General features: G+C 45.1%; 3 protein-coding genes across 3 annotated transcripts; 1 reads left to right on the top strand and 2 right to left on the bottom strand.

Moving 5' to 3' along the window:
* Window positions 1-7170: 7170 nt before the first annotated feature.
* On the top strand, window positions 7171-11224 carry LOC123131798 (UTP--glucose-1-phosphate uridylyltransferase). Its single transcript, XM_044551479.1, has 21 exons — window positions 7171-7297; window positions 7424-7471; window positions 7565-7656; window positions 7762-7852; window positions 7929-7989; window positions 8119-8196; window positions 8302-8352; window positions 8435-8508; window positions 8605-8677; window positions 8755-8812; window positions 8902-8948; window positions 9028-9093; window positions 9261-9293; window positions 9400-9452; window positions 9532-9607; window positions 9728-9784; window positions 9875-9958; window positions 10033-10131; window positions 10236-10340; window positions 10572-10643; window positions 10955-11224. Exons 1-21 carry the CDS (start codon window positions 7239-7241, stop codon window positions 10979-10981), a joined length of 1404 nt encoding a protein of 467 aa, XP_044407414.1. The 5' UTR covers window positions 7171-7238; the 3' UTR covers window positions 10982-11224.
* A 57-nt stretch (window positions 11225-11281) lies between these two features.
* LOC123131799 (peptidyl-prolyl cis-trans isomerase FKBP18, chloroplastic) lies at window positions 11282-12870 on the bottom strand. Its single transcript, XM_044551480.1, has 6 exons — window positions 12559-12870; window positions 12213-12283; window positions 12036-12122; window positions 11793-11942; window positions 11626-11685; window positions 11282-11536 (listed from the first exon to the last, which is right to left on the bottom strand). Exons 1-6 carry the CDS (start codon window positions 12812-12814, stop codon window positions 11474-11476), a joined length of 687 nt encoding a protein of 228 aa, XP_044407415.1. The 5' UTR covers window positions 12815-12870; the 3' UTR covers window positions 11282-11473.
* Window positions 12871-13562: 692 nt separating this feature from the next.
* On the bottom strand, window positions 13563-19252 carry LOC123131797 (glutamate receptor 3.1). Its single transcript, XM_044551478.1, has 7 exons — window positions 19067-19252; window positions 17083-17421; window positions 15638-16986; window positions 15284-15561; window positions 15034-15065; window positions 14541-14947; window positions 13563-14232 (listed from the first exon to the last, which is right to left on the bottom strand). Exons 2-7 carry the CDS (start codon window positions 17345-17347, stop codon window positions 13792-13794), a joined length of 2772 nt encoding a protein of 923 aa, XP_044407413.1. The 5' UTR covers window positions 17348-17421; window positions 19067-19252; the 3' UTR covers window positions 13563-13791.
* Window positions 19253-19992: the final 740 nt, after the last annotated feature.

Raw genomic sequence — 19992 nt, 5'->3', positions numbered from 1 at the left:
GGTGTCTCCACGGGAACGATTGCTCCTGAACAGGAGAAGGCGTTCAAGGAGGCTACCGTTGTGTTTCTCGGAGCGGTTCTTAGCGTGATCGGAGATAAACTGGTCGACGCATATTTACATGTGCATGTCGCCAAGGACTTGTGGGAGGCGCTCGAATCTAAATTCGGGGCCGCCGATGGAGGGAGCGAGATGTATATTATAGAGCAGTTCCACGATTACAAGATGGTTGAAAACCGTCCTGTATTGGAGCAGGCTCATGAGATAATATGCATTGTTAAGGAACTTGAGCTTCTCAAGTGCGAGTTACCGGGCAAGTTTGTCGCGGGCTGCATAATCTCTAAGCTCCCTAATTCCTGGAGGAACTTTGCCACCACTCTGAAACATCAGAGGCGTGAATTCTCTGTGGAGGATGTCATTGGCCATCTGAGTGTTGAGCAGAATTCGAGGGCAAAAGACTCGCACGGAAAAGGGGTCGAAGGGACTTCTGTTGCCAACATGGTGAACCAGAAGAACTTCAACTCCCACAAGTCCAAGGGAAAGAACGGTGTCCAACACAATACCGACTTTAAGAAGAAGGGTAAGAAGACCCTCAAGAAGAACAAGAAGGACGAGGGCTGCTTTACTTGTGGTTCGGTTGAACATTGGGCCAACAAGTGCCCAAACAAGTACAAGAAGTCAGGACAGGACTCCAAGTATGTCAACATGATTGTGGGCAACAATGAGAATGGTGCATCTGGGTACGGTAATTTATTTACTGTTTTTTCAGTGTTTCAACCCAACGATTGGTGGGTGGACACAGGTGCAGGTGTTCATGTGTGTGCTGACATTTCATTGTTCACTTCTTACCAGGTCACAGGTCACGGGTCCGTATTGATGGGGAATGGCGTGAGTGCTTCTGTTCATGGTGTTGGCATGGTCGATCTGAAGTTTACTTCGGGAAGGATCGTGCAGCTGAAGAACGTGCAGCATGTCCCCGCCATCAAGAAGAACCTCGTTAGTGGCTCCCTTCTATGTAGAGAAGGGTTTAAGTTGGTTTTCGAGTCTAATAAATTAGTTGTTACAAAATATGGACTCTTTGTTGGAAAAGGTTATGAGAGCGGAGGGATGTTCCGCCTTTCCCTCGCAGATTTTTGTAATAAAGTCGTGAACCATATTCATTCGAATGTTAATGAATCTGAAGTTTGGCATTCACGTCTTTGTCACATTAGTTTTGGTGTTATGACGCGGCTAGCCAAGTTGGATTTAATGCCGAGTTTCACTTTAGCCAAAGGTTCTAAGTGCCTTTCATGTGTGCAAGCTAAGCAACCTCGCAAGCCTCATAAGGCCGCGGAGGAGAGACATCTGGCACCATTAGAACTCATACATTCTGATCTTTGCGAGATGAATGGTGTGTTGACTAAAGGTGGAAAGAGATACTTCATGACATTGATAGATGATTCCACTAGATATTGCTATGTGTATCTGTTAAATACTAAAGATGAGGCTCTACACTACTTTAAAATCTATAAGGCAGAAGTTGAAAATCAACTTGAAAAGAAAATTAAACGAGTTCGGTCAGATCGTGGTGGAGAGTACTTCTCGAGTGAGTTTGATTCCTTCTGTGCGGAACACGGCATTATTCATGAGAGGACGCCTCCCTATTCACCCCAGTCAAACGGGGTTGCCGAGCGAAAAAACCGTACTCTAACTGATTTGGTTAACGCCATGTTAGATACATCGGGTTTATCCAAGGCATGGTGGGGGGAGGCTATATTGACGGCATGTCATGTCCTGAATAAAGTTCTGACAAAGGATAATGAGATCACTCCCTATGAGAAATGGGCAAAGAGAAGGACGACACTCTCGTACTTGCGCACTTGGGGCTGTTTGGCGAAAGTCAACGTGCCGATCCCCAAAAAGCGTAAGCTTGGACCCAAGACTGTGGACTGCGTTAATTTGGGCTACGCTAAGAACAGCGTTGGCTATAGATTTCTAGTAGTGAAATCTGAGGTACCTGACCAGAAGGTCGGTACAATTATGGAGTCTAAGGATGCTACATTCTTTGAGGATATTTTTCCTATGAGAGATATGCAAAGCACTTCTAGACAGGAATCTGAGGAGACTCCTGAACCTGCCATCCCTATGGAATATTATGAACAAACACATGATGAAAATCCTGAGGAGGATGACGAGGAAACCCTTGGTAGGGGCAAGAGACAAAGGACTGCAAAGACCTTTGGTGATGATTTCTTCGTGTACCTCGTGGATGATACTCCCACTTCTATTTCAGAAGCGTATGCCTCTCCAGAAGCTGACTACTGGAAGGATGCGGTCCGTAGCGAGATGGATTCCATCATGGCTAACGGGACATGGGAGATCACTGACCGTCCCTATGGTTGCAAACCACTGGGATGTAAGTGGGTGTTCAAACAGAAGCTTAGGCCCGATGGTACGTTTGAAAAGTACAAGGCTAGGCTTGTGGCCAAGGGCTATGACCAGCAAGAAGAGGAAGATTTCTTTGATACTTATTCACCTGTAGCTAGACTAACCACCATTCGAGTATTACTCTCGTTGGCGGCCTCACATGGTCTTCTCGTCCATCAGATGGATGTTAAGACAACTTTTCTAAATGGAGAGCTAAAGGAGGAAATCTACATGCAACAGCCTGATGGCTTTGTGATAGATGGTCAGGAAAGAAAGGTGTGTAGGTTGATAAAATCTTTATATGGCCTGAAACAAGCACCTAAGCAATGGCATGATAAGTTTAATACAACTCTGACATCTGTTGGTTTCGTTGTTAATGAGGCTGACAAATGTGTATACTATCGCCATGGTGGGGGCGAAGGAGTTATACTGTGCTTGTATGTTGATGACATACTGATATTCGGAACAAATCTCAAAGTCATTGAGGATGTCAAATCGTTTCTATCTCAGAACTTTGAGATGAAAGACCTTGGTGTGGCTGATGTTATCTTGAACATCAAGCTACTGAGAGATAATGAGGGTGGGATCACACTTCTGCAATCCCATTACGTTGAGAAGGTGTTGAGTCGTTTTGGATATTCGGACTGCACACCATCTCAAACACCATATGATCCTAGCGTATTGATTCGAAAGTCCAAAGGCATGGCTAAAGATCAATTGAGATACTCTCAAATCATTGGTTCACTAATGTACCTAGCGAGCGCAACGAGGCCTGACATCGCGTTTGCTGTGAGCAAACTAAGCCGGTTTGTTTCCAAACCGGGTGATGTACATTGGCATGCTGTTGAGAGAGTTATGCGCTATCTGAAAGGTACTATGAACTATGGACTTCACTATACCGGATACCCGTCGGTACTTGAAGGGTATAGTGATGCGAATTGGATCTCTGATGCTGATGAGATGAAGGCCACAACTGGGTATATGTTTACTCTTGGAGGTGGCGCTGTTTCCTGGAAGTCTTGCAAGCAAACGATCTTAACGAGATCGACAATGGAAGCAGAGTTAACGGCATTAGACACATCTAGTGTTGAAGCGAGATGGCTTCGAGATCTTTTGATGGACTTGCCATTGGTTGATAAACCGGTTCCGGCTATCCTTATGAACTGTGACAATCAGACTGTCATCACCAAGGTGAAGAGTTCAAAGGACAACATGAAGTCCACCAAACACATAAGAATGAGATTAAAAGCTGTCAGAAAATTAAGAAACTCCGGAGTGATAACGTTGGACTATGTCCATACGGCTAAGAATCTGGCAGATCCCTTTACAAAAGGGCTATCACGTGTTGTGATAGATAATGCATCGAGGGAGATGGGTATGAGACCCACATGAGTTGCCATGGTGGTAACCCAACCTATGTGATCGGAGATCCCGTGAACTAGGACCTGGGAAAACAAGCCAGTGGTGAACTGAGGAGAGTAACTATACTAACCCACTCTGTTGGAGATGCAATACTCTCGATACTGTATGGTAGGATGACTACGGTCTTAATGTGTTCTAAAGCTTATAAAAGCAAGATGCTATCCTACAGAGCGATCTTTGGAGGAACACACCTATATGAGCCCGACTGCTGGTCACAGTCTATGAGATTGGGGTGATCTCTAGTAAGCTCATGAATAGGCCAGGAGTGTGACTTATATGCTCCACCCGAGGGGTCAGCCTTCGGCAGCCTAGTACTAGTAAGACATGTAGTGAAACTTCTTTACGCCAAACTGACAATTCAAGGCATAGTCCATTGTTCAGTTGTGAAGGAGTGTAGCCACTTGTTCTAGGTGAAGTTCAACCTTAGCAGGTCTTCACTGAAACACTGGTATATCGAAACAACAATTGGAACAGAGGACACAATGGGCCCTCAAGATCTGGTGGGGGATTGCTGAAATCTGAGATAGGCTCTAGGCCCATATTGCAATTTCTGAAAAATCTCTAAGGGCCCATGTGGGTTACATGGCACTAGGTGTAGTGGGAAGTTTAGTCCCACCCCAAAAGTGGAAGGAGAGTTCGAGTGGTTTATAAGGGTTTCTCTTCTACATGCTATTGGAGCTTGAGAAGAGAAGAGGCCCTCGCGCACTCCTCCTCCGCCGCCCGCCTCGTCACGACGCGCCGCGCCGCGCCGCGGGTTGCGGGATTGAGCCGAGCCGAGCTCACACCTACGCGCTTATTTTTGCCAGTCACTAACGGAGAGTTTTCTGACAGCTGGGCCACGATGTGAGACGTCGGATCGTGGACTGTCACGGACTCGGACGTGGATCGAGCCCACGTCTCTCCACGCGGCTGCGCCTATAAGTATGCGGTGTCTCCTAACCCTAGCCGCCACGAACAGATCACATCTGCTCACGCGCACGCCCACCGTCGTTCCTTCGCTGCTGCTGCCGCCGGTGACTCCATCCCGTCCGCCGCGTACACGGTCGACGGGAGAGCAGGTCTCCGAAACCACGCCCTTCTGGTTCCTGTACGGGGTGAGGGCCGAATAGGTTTTTGGGCAGCGACTACGCGACTGCTCGCTTCCGATCGTCTACTTCCTCTACGTCCGCGTCGCCTTCATCATCACCATGTCCACCGACGCCGAACGTGCTGCCGCCGAGAAAGCTGAAGCCGACAAGAAGGCCGCCGAGGACGCCGCTGCTGCCACCAAAGCCGCGGCCTCTGCGTGGCCTATTGGAGGGTATAACTCGTTTATCCCGCTCCTGATTATTTTCATATTAGCAGTACTAGCAGTATGTGTAGATTTGTCTACTGTTTGCTTAGTACGTGCATGTTTAGATCAGAGTCAGTACATCATTAACTTAGTCAATGCCATGCTATTGATTTACTCATGGATTAATTTAATCGAGAAATTGCCTATTTATTCAACGGATGCCATAGGACCAGGAACCGCCTGCTGGACTTGTTCTTTTGTTTGTACATACATACAGATGGTAAAATCCTGGTCGTTTAGGTGTGTTAAGATCTGCAGCCCCCGGTGCGGTGCGGTGCGGTGCGGGTTTGAATACGATTGATGAATGGAACGATTCCTGTTTCGCGGTTCACGATGCTGGTTTATGGTGGCATGAAATTGTTGCTGGAAGTTGGGAAGGAAGAGTATTCATATGCCATCTCTGTCGAATTCGAGTCAAGTCATTTAATTGCTTTCAACTTAACTTCATTTTAGAAAAACAACAGTTAAATCTGTTTTCAAGCAACGCCTGGTATCACGCCACTTCGTGCAATGATTCACCTTCTTTTCCATTAGACATACATCTTGAGCAAACGTGCTGCCGCAATGTGTGGGTATCACATTCAGTTGTGCCCTATGATTTTCCTACTTTGTTAACAAACAGTCTGACTGACCACTGATTTGCTTGGACCGACAAATTCATTCATGTTGCACTTCTTTTTTCACGATGCCTGCAAGTATGTTTCCACGTCCGCTTATCTGCGTGCAACTATACTTGCACCCCTGATTGTGCACAACTGCATGTCCACGGATCACGAACAACCAAAGTTGCACCCCCGATCTAACATGAGTAAATAAGTAAAAGTGAAAGAAGAAAAAGAAAAAAACATTTTTTATGTTGATGTTATTTAGATGAGACTTAGTTAAATCTCATAGATAAACGATGGGCAATTTTAGCGAATCATTTTCTAAGACATGCAACATAGAAATCCTAGCCACCACCCGACATTTTCCCCTCCCACCGTCGGGCAAAGCCCTATGCGGCGCCAACTACATAGGGGAGGTCTAGATCAAGGCCTGCTATCGAAGTGTTGGAGGGTTATTGTGGGACGGCGAAAGAGATATGTGCTCTAGGGGCGGTCTTCGTCAGGCAATGCGCGACGGCGGCGTTGGTGAAGCCGGAAGGATCCAACGTGGAGATCTTCATCGGTGGCCCGGTCTGGCTGGATCGTCGAAGAAGAGGGCATCGGTGCTGGTGGGGTGATGAATCGACGACCGATCGACATCAAACTCAGACCTGTCGTAAACGGCATGGTGATCTTTTTGTCAAATTTTCTTTAGGGAGTCATTGTATTTGTTGTAGGGCGACGAATAGGCGGCATTTCCCCAATTTAGGAATAATGTTCTCCTCACGCTATTTACTTTATGTTGGTGTGTGTTTCGCCAGCGGATGGTGGGTGGAGCTGTGTCTCCGGCGAGACTTCTAGGACCCGGTCCGTTTAGGTTTTCAATGGATTCGGCCCGCTTTCGTGGTATTTGGAGTTCCTACAAGCTCTTATCGATTTTTTCTTTCTCCGGGGCGACGATTTTCTTGGTAGATTGTTGTTGTTGGCGTCGACGGCTTCTCGGCCGCTAATTCTACAAACTCCCGTGTTTCAAAAAGTTTGCTCCGTTAAGGCGGAGGCCCAGAGGCGGCATCGAGCTATGCTCACGACACGCCGTCGGTGGATGCAAGAGAAAAGGTACCGAGGCACTCTATAATTTTAAATGTATTTCTATTTTTTGTAAGGGTGTTTTTGTGAGGTATTGTGATACTTAATATAGGGCCGGCCTATTTCAAATAAAGAGTAGATGATAGCTAGTGGGACCTACTATTTTTTCAATTTAGTTTTTGGCACTATTAATTTTTAGCTGTCAAGATTTTTGTTGAATGGCAAAGCTTGTTAACGGTCCGCCCGTTAACTTCGCGCGCGTCCCCTCCTTTGGCGTCCCCGTTTCCCTTGTATAAATAGCCAGCGCCATCTCCTTCTCCTACCCCCGACCGTCCTCGATCCTCCTCTTCTCACGCGCATCTCTCCCCGCACACGCGCCAAGCTCTCTCTCTCTCTCTCTCGCAACGACAATGGCGGACGAGAAGCTCGCCAAGCTGCGCGAGGCCGTCGCCGGCCTCGGCCAGATCAGGTCGGTCGCTCGCTCCCTGTCAATCGGACGCCAGCCGGCGCCATTGCCGCATGTCTTTACCTGTATGCATGTCTTGTCCGATGGACCGCTTGCTTAATTTCTTTCTCTGTGCCTCGTTGCGTGCAGCGACAAGGAGAAGTCCGGGTTCATCAGCCTCGTCTCCCGCTACCTCAGGTAATCTATCTCTCTTTCTTCGTGTTGCATCACCGATGGTTCTGCTCCCGTTTTGAGTTCTGACCATGGTTGGTTTTCTTTGGCGGCGAGAAGCGGCAATGAGGAGCAAATCGAGTGGGGCAAGATCCACACGCCGACCGACGAGGTGGTGGTGCCGTACGACACCCTAGCGGCCCCGCCGGAAGGTGCGCGCCGATGAGACGGCCATCTTCTCCTTCTCCTTCTCCTTCGTCGTCTTCGGCACCAAACTGAATTTTGTGCTGACCTGTCTCCTGAAAAAAAAATTGCAGACCTGGCAGCGACCAAGGCGCTGCTCGACAAGCTCGCCGTGCTCAAGCTCAACGGCGGCCTGGGAACCACCATGGGGTGCACAGGCCCAAAGTAAGCTGCTACATTCATCTTATCCACACATATGGTGCTGAAAATTAGCACATTGATCTCTCGATGAACATTACAGGTCGGTCATCGAGGTGCGAAACGGGTTCACCTTCCTCGACCTGATCGTGGTCCAGATCGAGGTAGGGGCCGGGGTCGAGCATCATGCATGCATGATCATCCATTGTCCTTTTTTTTGAGATCCAAAGCAAATGCTGTTGCTCTACCTGTTTTTGTAAGGCTGCATTCACTGACACTGTTTCTTTTTACAGTCCCTGAACAAGAAGTATGGCAGCAACGTGCCGCTGCTCCTGATGAACTCCTTCAACACCCATGATGACACCTCGAAGGTAGATCAATCGCCATCACCCGAATCTCTCCTGACATTCGCGGTTAGAAGCCTGTTTGAAAAACATTTTTCCCTCATCGTGCTGATTAGTAGATTTGCGCCGCAGATTGTCGAGAAATACGCCAATTCAAACATCCAAATCCATACGTTCAACCAGGTATGTCAAGACAGATTCTGTTTTGGTGCTTCAGTCAGGTATGTATGCTCATGACATTTACCAATTCTGTTCTGATATGCAGAGCCAGTATCCTCGTGTCGTGGCCGACGAGTTCTTGCCGTGGCCTTCCAAGGGGAAGACTGACAAGGATGGCTGGTAAGACATTCATTCATAGCCTGATCAGCAAATTCTTGTCTAACAACAGTCACAGATTAATCTTAACTACCTCTTCTTTGTTACACAAATATGAAGGTACCCTCCTGGCCATGGTGACATCTTCCCATCCCTGATGAACAGCGGCAAGCTCGATTTACTACTCTCGCAGGTTTGCAATCATCTCAGGAAAAGTTTTCATCACAAGTTTCCACACATGTAACATCATTGTTATTTTGACAATTGCAGGGAAAAGAATACGTTTTCATCGCAAATTCAGACAACTTGGGCGCTATAGTCGACATGAGTATCCTTATGTATATTCAATATTTACTTTGACAAAAAAATAGGTCTCAGAAAAAAGATGCCCTGATTATTTACTTAACTATTGAATAGAGATACTGAACCACTTGGTCCACAAGCAGAATGAATACTGCATGGAGGTATGTAATTTCATAAATATACATTGAAGATCTATTAAATTTGGTTTGTTGGCGAAGAAGTTTAACAGCCTTCCTTCAGGTTACCCCGAAAACCTTGGCCGATGTGAAAGGTGGCACACTGATCTCATATGAAGGAAGGGTTCAGGTTAGCTTATATTTCGTTCCTTGTCGCAGCATAAGCTTGCAAACCAATTTTATGAATGATAGTGGAGAATCGCGTCTGGAAACATGCTCTTTTAGGAGTAGGCATTTCTCATTTCTCCTAGCTTTCCCTAAATATAACGACAACAAGTTTCCATTTTATTTTTCCAGCTTCTGGAGATTGCACAAGTTCCTGATGCACATGTAAGTAATAAGCTAGTAATTGCAATGATATAATAAATGATCAGAAACATACAGCAGTTACTGTAGATAATTTCTGAGATTACTTCCACATTTATCTGAAATGTAGGTGGATGAATTCAAATCAATCGAGAAATTCAAGATCTTCAACACTAACAACCTGTAAGTGAATTCATAGTTCTCATTTCAGTTTTTAAAAGATCATTTGATTGTTATATAACACAGCTACCTGGATTGATAGATGGGTGAGCTTGAAGGCTATCAAGCGCCTTGTCGAGGCTGATGCCCTCAAGATGGAGATCATTCCAAACCCGAAGGTAATAATGCATTTTAGAGAACTACTTTTACACAAGGATTGCTTCATGAGCTTTGTTAGTTTTACCTATGATTTGTGAATAATTTAACATGAATTTTGATGGACAATAAAATCATTTCAGGAAGTTGAGGGCGTGAAAGTCCTTCAGTTGGAAACTGCAGCTGGTGCCGCAATCAGGGTACTAACAAACTACTACTAACCTATATACCCATAATCATAGCCTTATGCTAGATATAAATATGACAAATCGTATATTTTTTTGAATCAGTTCTTTGACCACGCAATCGGCATGAATGTTCCGAGGTCCCGGTTCCTACCGGTGAAGGCAACATCAGATTTGCAGCTAGTGCAGGTTTGTGCTATATGCTGAACAAATTCTTTAAGTTAACACTCCTAATTCTAACTCAAATTACTTTTACCCTGCAGTCTGATCTGTATACCTTGGTCGATGGCTTTGTTACACGTAATGCAGCTAGAACAAATCCATCAAATCCCTCAATTGAACTTGGCCCTGAGTTCAAGAAGGTCAGGCTCCAACACTAACTCCTCGCCAGAACGAAAGAGTTTTACCATTAACTTTTAAACTCCAAATATAAATAAGCCGATCTTGTTTATACATGCACTGGCAGGTTGGGTGCTTCCTTGGCCGCTTCAAGTCGATTCCTAGCATTGTTGAGCTCGACAGCTTGAAGGTTTCCGGTGATGTTTGGTTTGGTTCTGGCATCGTGCTGAAGGTATTCAGACAAAGTTGTTGAATTATTACAATCTTTACTGTCGTTGCAGTTCTTAGACAACATGTTCAGACTATTTATGACCTGCTATTTTCAATGCATGCATTACCTGGATAATGTAGCTTCGCTTCTCATATGATTGCTGTTCTGACTTATTGCTATTTATGAAGATATACATGTCAAAGTTTTTAAAACTTGGAGTAAAGATGTATGTTTTTTTTATAACTTTTGTAGGGCAAGGTGACCATCACAGCAAAACCTGGTGTTAAGCTGGAAATCCCAGATGGAAAAGTGATTGAGAACAAGGTATCTTTCCCAAGATGCATGTTCTCATTGGTGTTTCATGAATTCAGCAGTTTAAAAGCAACAGAGATCTTAGTTCTTGTCTGTTTACTTGTTTATCAGCATTGGAATAAGTTTCAAATTAAACGAAAGAATTACTGACATCATTAATAATCAGAAGTTTTACATAAATGACTAAATTTCATCATTTAGTTTCTGGGTAACAAACTAAAACCTTATTGAGATGTCCATTCATATGCCCCAATCAAAAATTAAGCTGCTAGCACCATCCATCTTTTGCTATAACAAAATATATTTTTTCTCTTTTATTTCAGGACATCAACGGCCCTGAGGACCTTTAAATGAGCATCAGAACATGCTGACTTTACAATGGCAGATCGATTTTACTATATAGAATCTGCTATGAGTCATACATGCACCATGACATTGTGGTGAATATCTGTGATACAGTTTGCTTCAACATAAATACATTGAAGTGAACATTTCTACCTACTTAAATTTTGCTTCTAATCTTAGATTTTACTCCCTCTGTCCCATAATGTAAGACGTTTTTTGACTCTATTGTAGTGTCAAAAAACGTTTTACATTATGGGACGGAGGGAGTACTTGTTAGAAACAAGTCCTTTCAGGGCAAACAAACAAAATCGACAAAACGCAAAAGCTTTGCGTCCCAACGTTTCGATATATGTCCAGACAAAATATAATATTAACATATTCTCAGTTACAGCTCTCGTTGATAAGAACAAAAAAAGTATAAAGCAAATACATCCCTCTAAAATTTGTGAAGCTTCACAGGTACCTCATCAGTATTTTCCATGTGTAAGCAAAAATGGTCAACTATCTGTAGGAGGGATCACTTCCAAAAGCTCTATATCCAGTTCAAAACTAGCATCAGCCTGCAAAGCAGGATGGAATTAAATAACTCATCAATAGCTGAATGCACTCAGATGCTCAATCATCAAACTAGAAGAAACTGAGGTTTTACCGGTATCTCGCCCTGCCCCTTTTTCCCATAACCCAGGTCTGGAGGGACAATCACCCTCCTCTGCATAACCAACACACAAACAGAACAGTAGATCAGGTCAGTATCATACCGAAGACGAAAACACCGGATTATCTGGCTTCACATGTGCTAGTTCTCCTTGTCCATACCTTCCCCCCAACTTTCATCCCCTCGGTTATCATGTACATGGCCCGTGGAGGCTTCGGCGAAGCCTGCGCGGAGAACAGCCCGTTGGCGGTGTCTGCGAAATCGCGCTTCCGCTCTTTTCCAGGCAGCGATCCGACGGTGAACACATAGGGCTACTAGAGGAAGGCAGACAAAAATCTTAGTTCCTACCGCGCTAAACCAGCAGCACTACCATATACGGTGTCAGGAGTATTTTGCCACATAACCTGTGCGATGCTCCGGTTCCCCGCCAGGAGCTTGGCCTCGCGGCTCGACACCACGGTGATGCTACGGTATATGCAGTCGAAATGAACCTTCAGAAAAACAGCAGTGCCAATCAGTTTCAGTTGGAGACTGGAGAGCAGTTTGAGTACAAGAATTAAGAGCAGGGTTGAACTGATTACCTGGACAGTTGATCCCTTCTCGGCAGTTGGGCCCTTCCCTTCAATGAGATCGTAATACTTCAGGCCATCAGCTGCCACCAATAGTTCTGGCATCAGATTACTCGAACATCGCGATGAAGCGGAGTTTAATTTAACCAATGTAATAAGTAGTGATGATTCATGGAACGGGGAGACTGTAACTTTGATTGTAAACATAATTTGCAATCCTTAATATCACATGGATCAATTGACAGCAAAAAAGGAAAAGAAATACTGTATGAGGCTAATCAGTCGGAAAGGGCCAAGCTTTTGGGCGGAAATCTGAGCAGGAACCAAGGGCGCGGGGCGAGGAGGCTCGGCGACGTACGTGTGGACGCGTAGTCCTCCGGCGCTATGGTCCGGCGGCCCCTCCTGGCGGCGAGCGCCGGCGGGGAGGAGGAGGAGACGGCGGTGAGGAGGCCGGCCGAGAGGAGGAGCTGCGCGGCCGCCCTCCGCCGGGAGACGCAGCATGGGACGGTCGAGGGAGGAGGAGGAGGGGGTGCTGGGGAGGGAAGAGGGTGGCGGCGGTGGAAGGTTCTGGAAGGCAGGGCGGAGGGCGCCATGGACGGCGGAGGAGGAGGCATGGGGAAGGGATGATGGTGGGTCGGAATGGCGCGCGCTCGGCTGCCTGCCGCCACCACATCAGCATATCCATAAACGGTAGGGTGCAGAAAAACCAGAATATTCCATTTTCCCCATTTTATACTTCATCATTTATTACATTATATTTTTTTAGTGTTTCCCCATAATTTATTTCTCCTCCTATGGCTTCCTATTTAGTACTCTATTTTATTAATAGTGTTTTTACATTTTTTGGTTAAATTTGTCTGGTAATATTTACAAAATAGTACTCCCTCCGTTCCTAAATATTTGTCTTTTTAGAGATTTCAAATGGACTACCACATGTTTATGTAAATAGACATATTTTAGAGTGTAGATTCACTCATTTTGCTCTGTATGTAGTCATTTGTTGTAATCTGTAGAAAGACAAATATTTAGGAACGTGGGTAATACAGAGTGCTATTTGCGATAAGAAAAAAAATCAGTGCTCAAGGCAAGCTACATGTCATAGTTCTGGATCATTGCCTTGTGAACCTGCAGCTTCAGTTTACAAGCAGTGAAGGTGGTGTCTTTTTTTTTCTTTTTCTTTTTACAGAATGTATCCTTGTAACTAATTGCACTTCCAACCAAGAACATCAAATAAAAATCTGGGATGTAGAAGTTCAAATCTGTGCAATTTCACAAGAATAAAATTAAATGATAGACCTGCCTTCTCACATCCATTCAGTGCCAAGGCAGGCAACTGCAGAAACTCTGAAGAGAAAAAAGCACTCAGACAAACACATTCCTTCATTTCACCACAACACCATCAAGGACAACAGCTTATATACAAGTTCCCAGTTGCCAGGAACCTACAGAATAATTTCCCCTACACAGCCTCTGAAAGTCTGAATCTATTTCCCCCTCCATTACATCGGGTAAGCTGACCCGAAGATTAGCGTACCTCGGGTCGAAAACGTGTGTATATATATATATAATGTCTTAGATTTGTACACAAGAACTAGCCTTCTATATCAATAACGCTGCCGTTCCTGACCGGTCTGGCCGGCCTCTCTACGTCGAGGGCCGCCATCGGAGCGGTGGCCATTGAGCTCGCGGGCAGGCTCATGGACCGCTTCTTCCGGTTCTTCGGCGGCTCCTTGTCGTCGATGAACGAGATGAACCTCCGGAGGCTCTTCTTCGGCTCGTGTCTCATGTACTTGCGCAGCATGATGCCGAAGTAGATGAGCAGCGAGATGACGCACGCCACGGCACAGATTATGAACAGGCCCCAGAAGCTCTCGAGGCGGAGCTGGTTCGAGTTGATCATCTCGCTTTCGTCGGCTGCGCACTCGCCTGTCTTGAGCCACTTGTCGTGGATCCGCTGCAGCTCCCCGTTCTCTGACAGTGACAGGATCGCGGTGGACAGGTCCACTTGCAGAGGGGAGTCCCGTGGAAATGCCTGGCAGAATGAACTTTGTAAGGTGCTATGTCTTGGCTCGTGAAATAAAGTGGGTGTAGATTTTAGATTTCACCCGCAAATAAGTGCAAGAAAGGTTACATAATACTCCCGCTGTAAACTAATGTAAGACGTTTTTACAGTTCAAATTGAACTGCAAAAATGTCTTATATTAGTGTACAGAGGTTGTACTAGACAGCACACACAACTATTGGAAGTTAAAACTGTTATTGCAGGATTTTAACACCAAAGTGTTGTATCGTTATAGGTTTTTTAAGCTATATTAAGTAACTTGGTTTAAATGTACTTACAAAGCCCCATCCTCTGCTGGTGAAATCTGAGCCAGCTACCGCAATCTTGCAGTAAGTTGACAAAAACAATTCAACATAGGGGCGCTCGTCAACGATGGCCATAACACCTCCTTTCTTAGGGCCAAGCTCAAGGGCTTTAGCATATTCTTTTGGGGAACCGAGAGCTCTTAGTCTTGACCGTGAGATGTTCAGTTCATTAACCATGTAGTCTTGTGCAAAAGAACCAACTTGGAAACCAACAGGAGCATCGCTATTTTTCAGGTCATCGATTCCTTTTATAGAAGTATCAAGTTGTTGCACGGTCAGGATGGAAGTAAGACTCGCGGTATAGCTGGATTGAATGATCAAAACAACAAATAGCCATATGAGTAACACACCGCGCCCTAAGGTGCTCATGGTATTTTCTCCTGGACGAAAATCACGAGCCATGTGTCAGAACAAAATTACTTTATATATATAGCCAAAAAAACACAAGAGAGGTTCATTTACTCACTGTGTGCAAAGAACAAAGTTGAAAAGCTGAACCTGCAGATAATAGAAGATTAAGATTATAATCACAGTTTTGAGAGCAAGGAATGACTCTGTCATAAGAGCATTTCACAAGAGTATGTGAAAAAAGAAGACAATAAAACCAATGCATCATATATATAATAGTTAATTGATAATCACTAGATGCTTCATTTGGGTGCATTAACTGGCAGTTGTTCTAGCAAGGATACAAAACATGCAGCTAAGCTCCTTACCAGAAAATAGTTATCATTTGTTGTCGTGGCGAGCCGCGGAACTCATCATTGATTCGATGTTCAAGAACCCAAACAACCACACCCACAACAAGAAAGAATAACCCTGTAACACACCACATCTCCAAAGTAAATGGCTGCAAGAATGCCCAGGATGTTGTTATATGCCTTTTAACCGGAGCCAAGATAACCAATCCTGTTTCAATGAAAGGCTGGGTGAAATCAGCAATTACTGTGCGCTTCATTGTAACTGCGATATCCCCTACAGCTCCATCAAGCTCCTGCAGAATAAGATAACCCTGGTCAGTATGGTCTGATGGAATGTGTAGAAAAAGGAAAAAAAACATACATACTTACATTTGATTCAACCATCTGTATGAGTTTGTCATAATGAGGATTTTCAGTACCACTCCCAAAAGGTACAAACTTGTAGGTAACAGGATAAGGAAGCAAAGCCAATGCCTGAGTAAAGACATCAATGCAATAACCCTTCATTGACCCGGTAACATTGTCTTTCGTGACAAACTCCCTGAAACTGAATCTGTTGGGAATACCAATTTTTAACTCCTTGGCATTAGAAGGAAAAACCCATCCTCGAGGCCTCTGTGCAGTCTGCCCAGGCCAAATAACATCATAGAGTTGCTGATTGGCTAGAGAAGTATTTGGGGACTTTGAATATAGAGCCTCTGGAGGGACAGTTGATAACAAGCCAGAATAGTTTGACCAAAAACCAATGGTCCGCATGCCATTTCCGATGACATTTATGATCTCATATGCAGGATGAATGAGGTCACCTGAAGCATCGAATTGCACTTTCCCAGATGGCCCAGTGAAGTTTACCTTTCTAATCTTGTCCAATAATTTCTTTCCCTTGTCAAAAATACTCATGGCTTCAAGGTGAAGAGTTCCCCCAGCTGCATCACGCAACCGCGAGTCATTTGAGAAGGAAATGCTACCACCATCATCAAAGAAGGCATCAAGAGCCCGAGCTACTGCCCATACACTATCATAAACATAAAAACCATAAGTATTTACACGAAGATCACTATGGTTGTACTTCTGACTTTGCCTGCTCCACTTGGAGATCAAATTACCCTTCATTTCTGAGCTGGGGATATGTGGCCGTAAAGTAAGAACACCTTGCATACCAGATATAGTCTCAGCAGGAACTGATGAATTAGCATCAAGATATGCAGAAAGCCAGTCAGTTGCAATCCATACATAGCCATTGCCCATCATGTTTAGTCGGTTTGCCATAGAGAAAAGCTTGAGTCCAGGTTCAGCACCAGTATGGAGGATGATAACACGAGACTCCATATAACTGACACTAACCAACAAATTAATAAGCTCACTCTTTTTAGCATTTGCAGGAAATCCAATCTTGTAGGAAATTTTGCAGCGCTTTGCAGTGAGTGCATCATCCAAAGCAGCAATGCCATTTCGACCAAAATCATCATCAATGTATATGGCAGTCACTATCTTCCAGTGGTTGTAGTCCACAACTGCTGCCACAGCCGCCATTTGATAGAGATCACTGGGAGCAGTCCTGACAAAGAACGGGAACTGTATCGATGAAAGAGTAGCATCAGACGCAAAGGACATCAAGGGGACCCGGAGCTCATTTGCTACATATGAAATGATATGAGCAATTGTGGAGCACTGGGGGCCAACGATTGCAATAACATCAGTCTCCATGAACTGTAAAGCTGATACAAGGAATATGGTATCATTGTCACAACTCCAGAACAGAAGCAACTATTTTAACAATACAAAATGAATGAGTGACGTTAAAGCTAGTCTACCTTGAACCATGCCAAGGAAACCATCAAAGCAATTTGTATCCTTGGTTTCAACCTTTAATGTTGTTCCATTTAGAACTGTTGGATCAGAGTTGATATCCTCCAAGGCTGCATTGATGGCAATCGCCGCAACACCTCCAGTGGTGGAGTTCAATTGAAGAATAGACCCAATATTCACAACTGGAGGCCTTGCAGCTAAGCTCTTGGAGATGCCATTAGGGTACAGGAGCAGAGAGAGAACCAACAACATGGGAAAAGCTGTCCCCATTGTCCCTCAAACAGTGCAAAGGCTACTGGATGCTTATTCGCATCTTAGCAGATTATTAATGAGTTGGGATCCCCCTGTAAGAAAAAATCACAGAGCAGGACTGAATATTGCAAAAAAAAAAACCAACTAAACTGAGCAACAACAGATGTTTCGACCAAACACGTTAAGAATGAAAATAATCCATTTGTAGTAAGCAACACAACATTTAGGTTTGCGCCATTGATGTTATCCGCTTATACTGCTCCTAGGAAGAAGATAGAGATCGTAGGTTGGGCCGTTAAGCATCCAGCATTTTTGTTCACATATACTCATCCAACAAAACCACAAATCATCGTGGTCCTTGAATTAAAGCCGAACGTATGGTGTGGACAAACTGCTCTCAACAGATTTCAGTTTGCACACACTATTGCTATGCAGGGAACAAACTTTGGATTATGTAACGTATAAGGTATTTATTCTAATCCTTAACCCCTTGTGTCAATCATCAGACAGCAAACAAACAAACAAACAAACAAACATATTATACCAGGATACTATGCTTAAGGGTGCTTCCTGCAAAAAGGAAACACTGCCTAAGATGCCAGCTGAGCAAAGTACCAAACGAGCTAAGCACAGATTCCAGCATTTCATTCATTTAGCAACTGACGATAAACGGACTGACGAACTCAAAAGAGACCAGGCCAGCGGATACCGTAAGAAGCAATCAGCCGAACACCGACCCAGTGGTAACACCATCACAACAACCAGGGCCGCCATTAGCGGGAGATCAATCCACAGCCAGTAGGGGGTCAATCCAAATGTTGAAAGAAAAACAGTAACAAAGAGGCCAGTGCCAATCTGAAGGAAGAAATTAAAAAACCAACGAACTGAATGTCGCAAAGAAAAGCAAGTTAAAAGAACAACAACAGATGATTCAACCAAACTCACTCGTTAACAAGAATGTGAAAAACACCCATTTCTAGTAAGCAACACAACATTTGGTTTGTGCCATTTATGTCATCCAGGAAGAAGATACAGATCCTAGGCTGGGCCGGCATTTTTGTTCACACCTACTCATCCAAGAAAAGCAAGAAGCGATGTGGCCGCCCTCGATTGCCAGCCAAAACATGTGACCCAGCAGATTCCGCACACACTATTGGTACGGCGAGAGGGAGAACAAAAGCCTGCAGGTGCCGAACTTTAGATTAGGCAGCAAGGCATCTATTCTATTCCTTGCTTCACCCCTTTTCTCTTGTCAATCAGACGGACAGCAAGCGAACAAAGGAACGCCAGCAGATTATACCGGCCAGGATACTACCAGTGATGCTCAAGGTTGCTTCCTGCAAAAAGGGCAACATTTGCCTGCAAAAATGGAAGCATCTGCGTGCACAGATTTGGGCCAAACCAACTGACACAAATTTCAGCATTTCGTCAGTTGAGCAGCTGACCGTAAACGGAGTGAAACCCCAGGGCCAGCTCGACCGACACGGTACGGTACGGTACGGCACGGCACGGCGGCAACCGGTCGAACACCGCGAGGACCGGCGGGAGTAGGCCCGGCGGCGACGGCCGCCATTGCCGGGGGATCAGTCCACAGTCAGTAGGGGAGGGCAAGAACGCAGCTTGGCCTCGGATTCCTGGACCCGAGGGCCCAAGAAACGGGGGAATGGCGGGCATTGGTTCCGGAGAAGGGGATTGCAGAGCAAGAACAGAGAGAAACGCACGGAGATTCGGACTTACGGGGCTGGATGCGGCGCGCTCGGAGGAGGAAATCTCGGCCTCCCACCCACACGGATGCTGCGGCGGCGGCGGCGCTGGACGGAGAGGCCGGGGGAGGAGCAGGGGGGGAGCAGGCGGAGCAGGAGGACCCCACGACGGCGACCGGGAGCTGCTTCCGTCGAGCTCGTCATATTATTTTTAGGTGAAGGTATTATAGCGGAGGGGGGACAGGGGAGGAAGAGGGAGATGGAGATGGTACCCGACGCACTGACAGGCGGGCCCCACCCCGAGGGGAATGCGAATGCGAGCACATGGTCTGCCATGTCGGCCATGGACCTATTATTACATGATTTTTTTTAGAGCTATTATTACATGATTTAGATGGCAAAGCATATTTTGTGATCTAGTATGTGCTGGGTTTCTCTATCTATGTACACTAAATAAGGAAAGAAAAATAGTTTCAACATCGGATTGGTTTGACGATGATATGTCTTTTTATATGAATATTGGTTATTTACGATGTCCGATGATCCCCATTAAGCATCCATGGCTGAATGGTTAAAGCGCCCAGCTCATAATTGGTAAATTTGCGGGTTCAATTCCTGCTGGGTACACACGAACGGAAACATTCCATAAGTTTATTGGAACATGCTCTCTATCCATGAACTTACAAAGCAAATGCGCCGTTGTTCTTAAGTGCAAGCCATGTTTATTTTGTCTCAAGTCAAACTTAGTTAAGCTTGAGCAATTTTATAAAACAAAAAAAAATCTGCATTCACGCAAAAAAGAAAATATCGACAAAAGGGGCCACATGGACCCATTTTCAATATGAAAATGGAGCCTGGGATACAACAAAACAACAACACCCGAGGAAGCAGCGTTTTGGCTCCTTGGCTCAGATGAGCCCGGGAGTGAGTAGTAAAGTCATTTAAAATACTAAAAACATT

Source organism: Triticum aestivum, chromosome 6A, assembly GCF_018294505.1.
Source record: "Triticum aestivum cultivar Chinese Spring chromosome 6A, IWGSC CS RefSeq v2.1, whole genome shotgun sequence".
NCBI lineage: Eukaryota > Viridiplantae > Streptophyta > Magnoliopsida > Poales > Poaceae > Triticum > Triticum aestivum.
Note: the sequence above shows the minus strand (reverse complement) of the source record. Positions and strands in the feature narration are given on the sequence as shown.

What these genes read in the sequence shown, in the direction of transcription:
- LOC123131798 (XM_044551479.1), top strand. Translation starts at nt 7,239, where the DNA reads ATGGCGGACGAGAAGCTCGCCAAGCTGCGCGAGGCCGTCGCCGGCCTC. An exon ending in CCTAGCGGCCCCGCCGGAAG is followed by an intron (nt 7,657 to 7,761) that starts GTGCGCGCCGAT and finishes AAAAAATTGCAG; the next exon opens with ACCTGGCAGCGACCAAGGCG. An exon ending in AGAATGAATACTGCATGGAG is followed by an intron (nt 8,949 to 9,027) that starts GTATGTAATTTC and finishes GCCTTCCTTCAG; the next exon opens with GTTACCCCGAAAACCTTGGC.
- LOC123131799 (XM_044551480.1), bottom strand. Translation starts at nt 12,814, where the DNA reads ATGCCTCCTCCTCCGCCGTCCATGGCGCCCTCCGCCCTGCCTTCCAGA. An exon ending in GGAGGACTACGCGTCCACAC is followed by an intron (nt 12,284 to 12,558) that starts GTACGTCGCCGA and finishes TATTGGTGGCAG; the next exon opens with CTGATGGCCTGAAGTATTAC. An exon ending in GGAACCGGAGCATCGCACAG is followed by an intron (nt 11,943 to 12,035) that starts GTTATGTGGCAA and finishes TTCCTCTAGTAG; the next exon opens with CCCTATGTGTTCACCGTCGG.
- LOC123131797 (XM_044551478.1), bottom strand. Translation starts at nt 17,347, where the DNA reads ATGGGGACAGCTTTTCCCATGTTGTTGGTTCTCTCTCTGCTCCTGTAC. An exon ending in TACAGATGGTTGAATCAAAT is followed by an intron (nt 15,562 to 15,637) that starts GTAAGTATGTAT and finishes CTTATTCTGCAG; the next exon opens with GAGCTTGATGGAGCTGTAGG. An exon ending in CCAGCAGAGGATGGGGCTTT is followed by an intron (nt 14,233 to 14,540) that starts GTAAGTACATTT and finishes TCATTCTGCCAG; the next exon opens with GCATTTCCACGGGACTCCCC.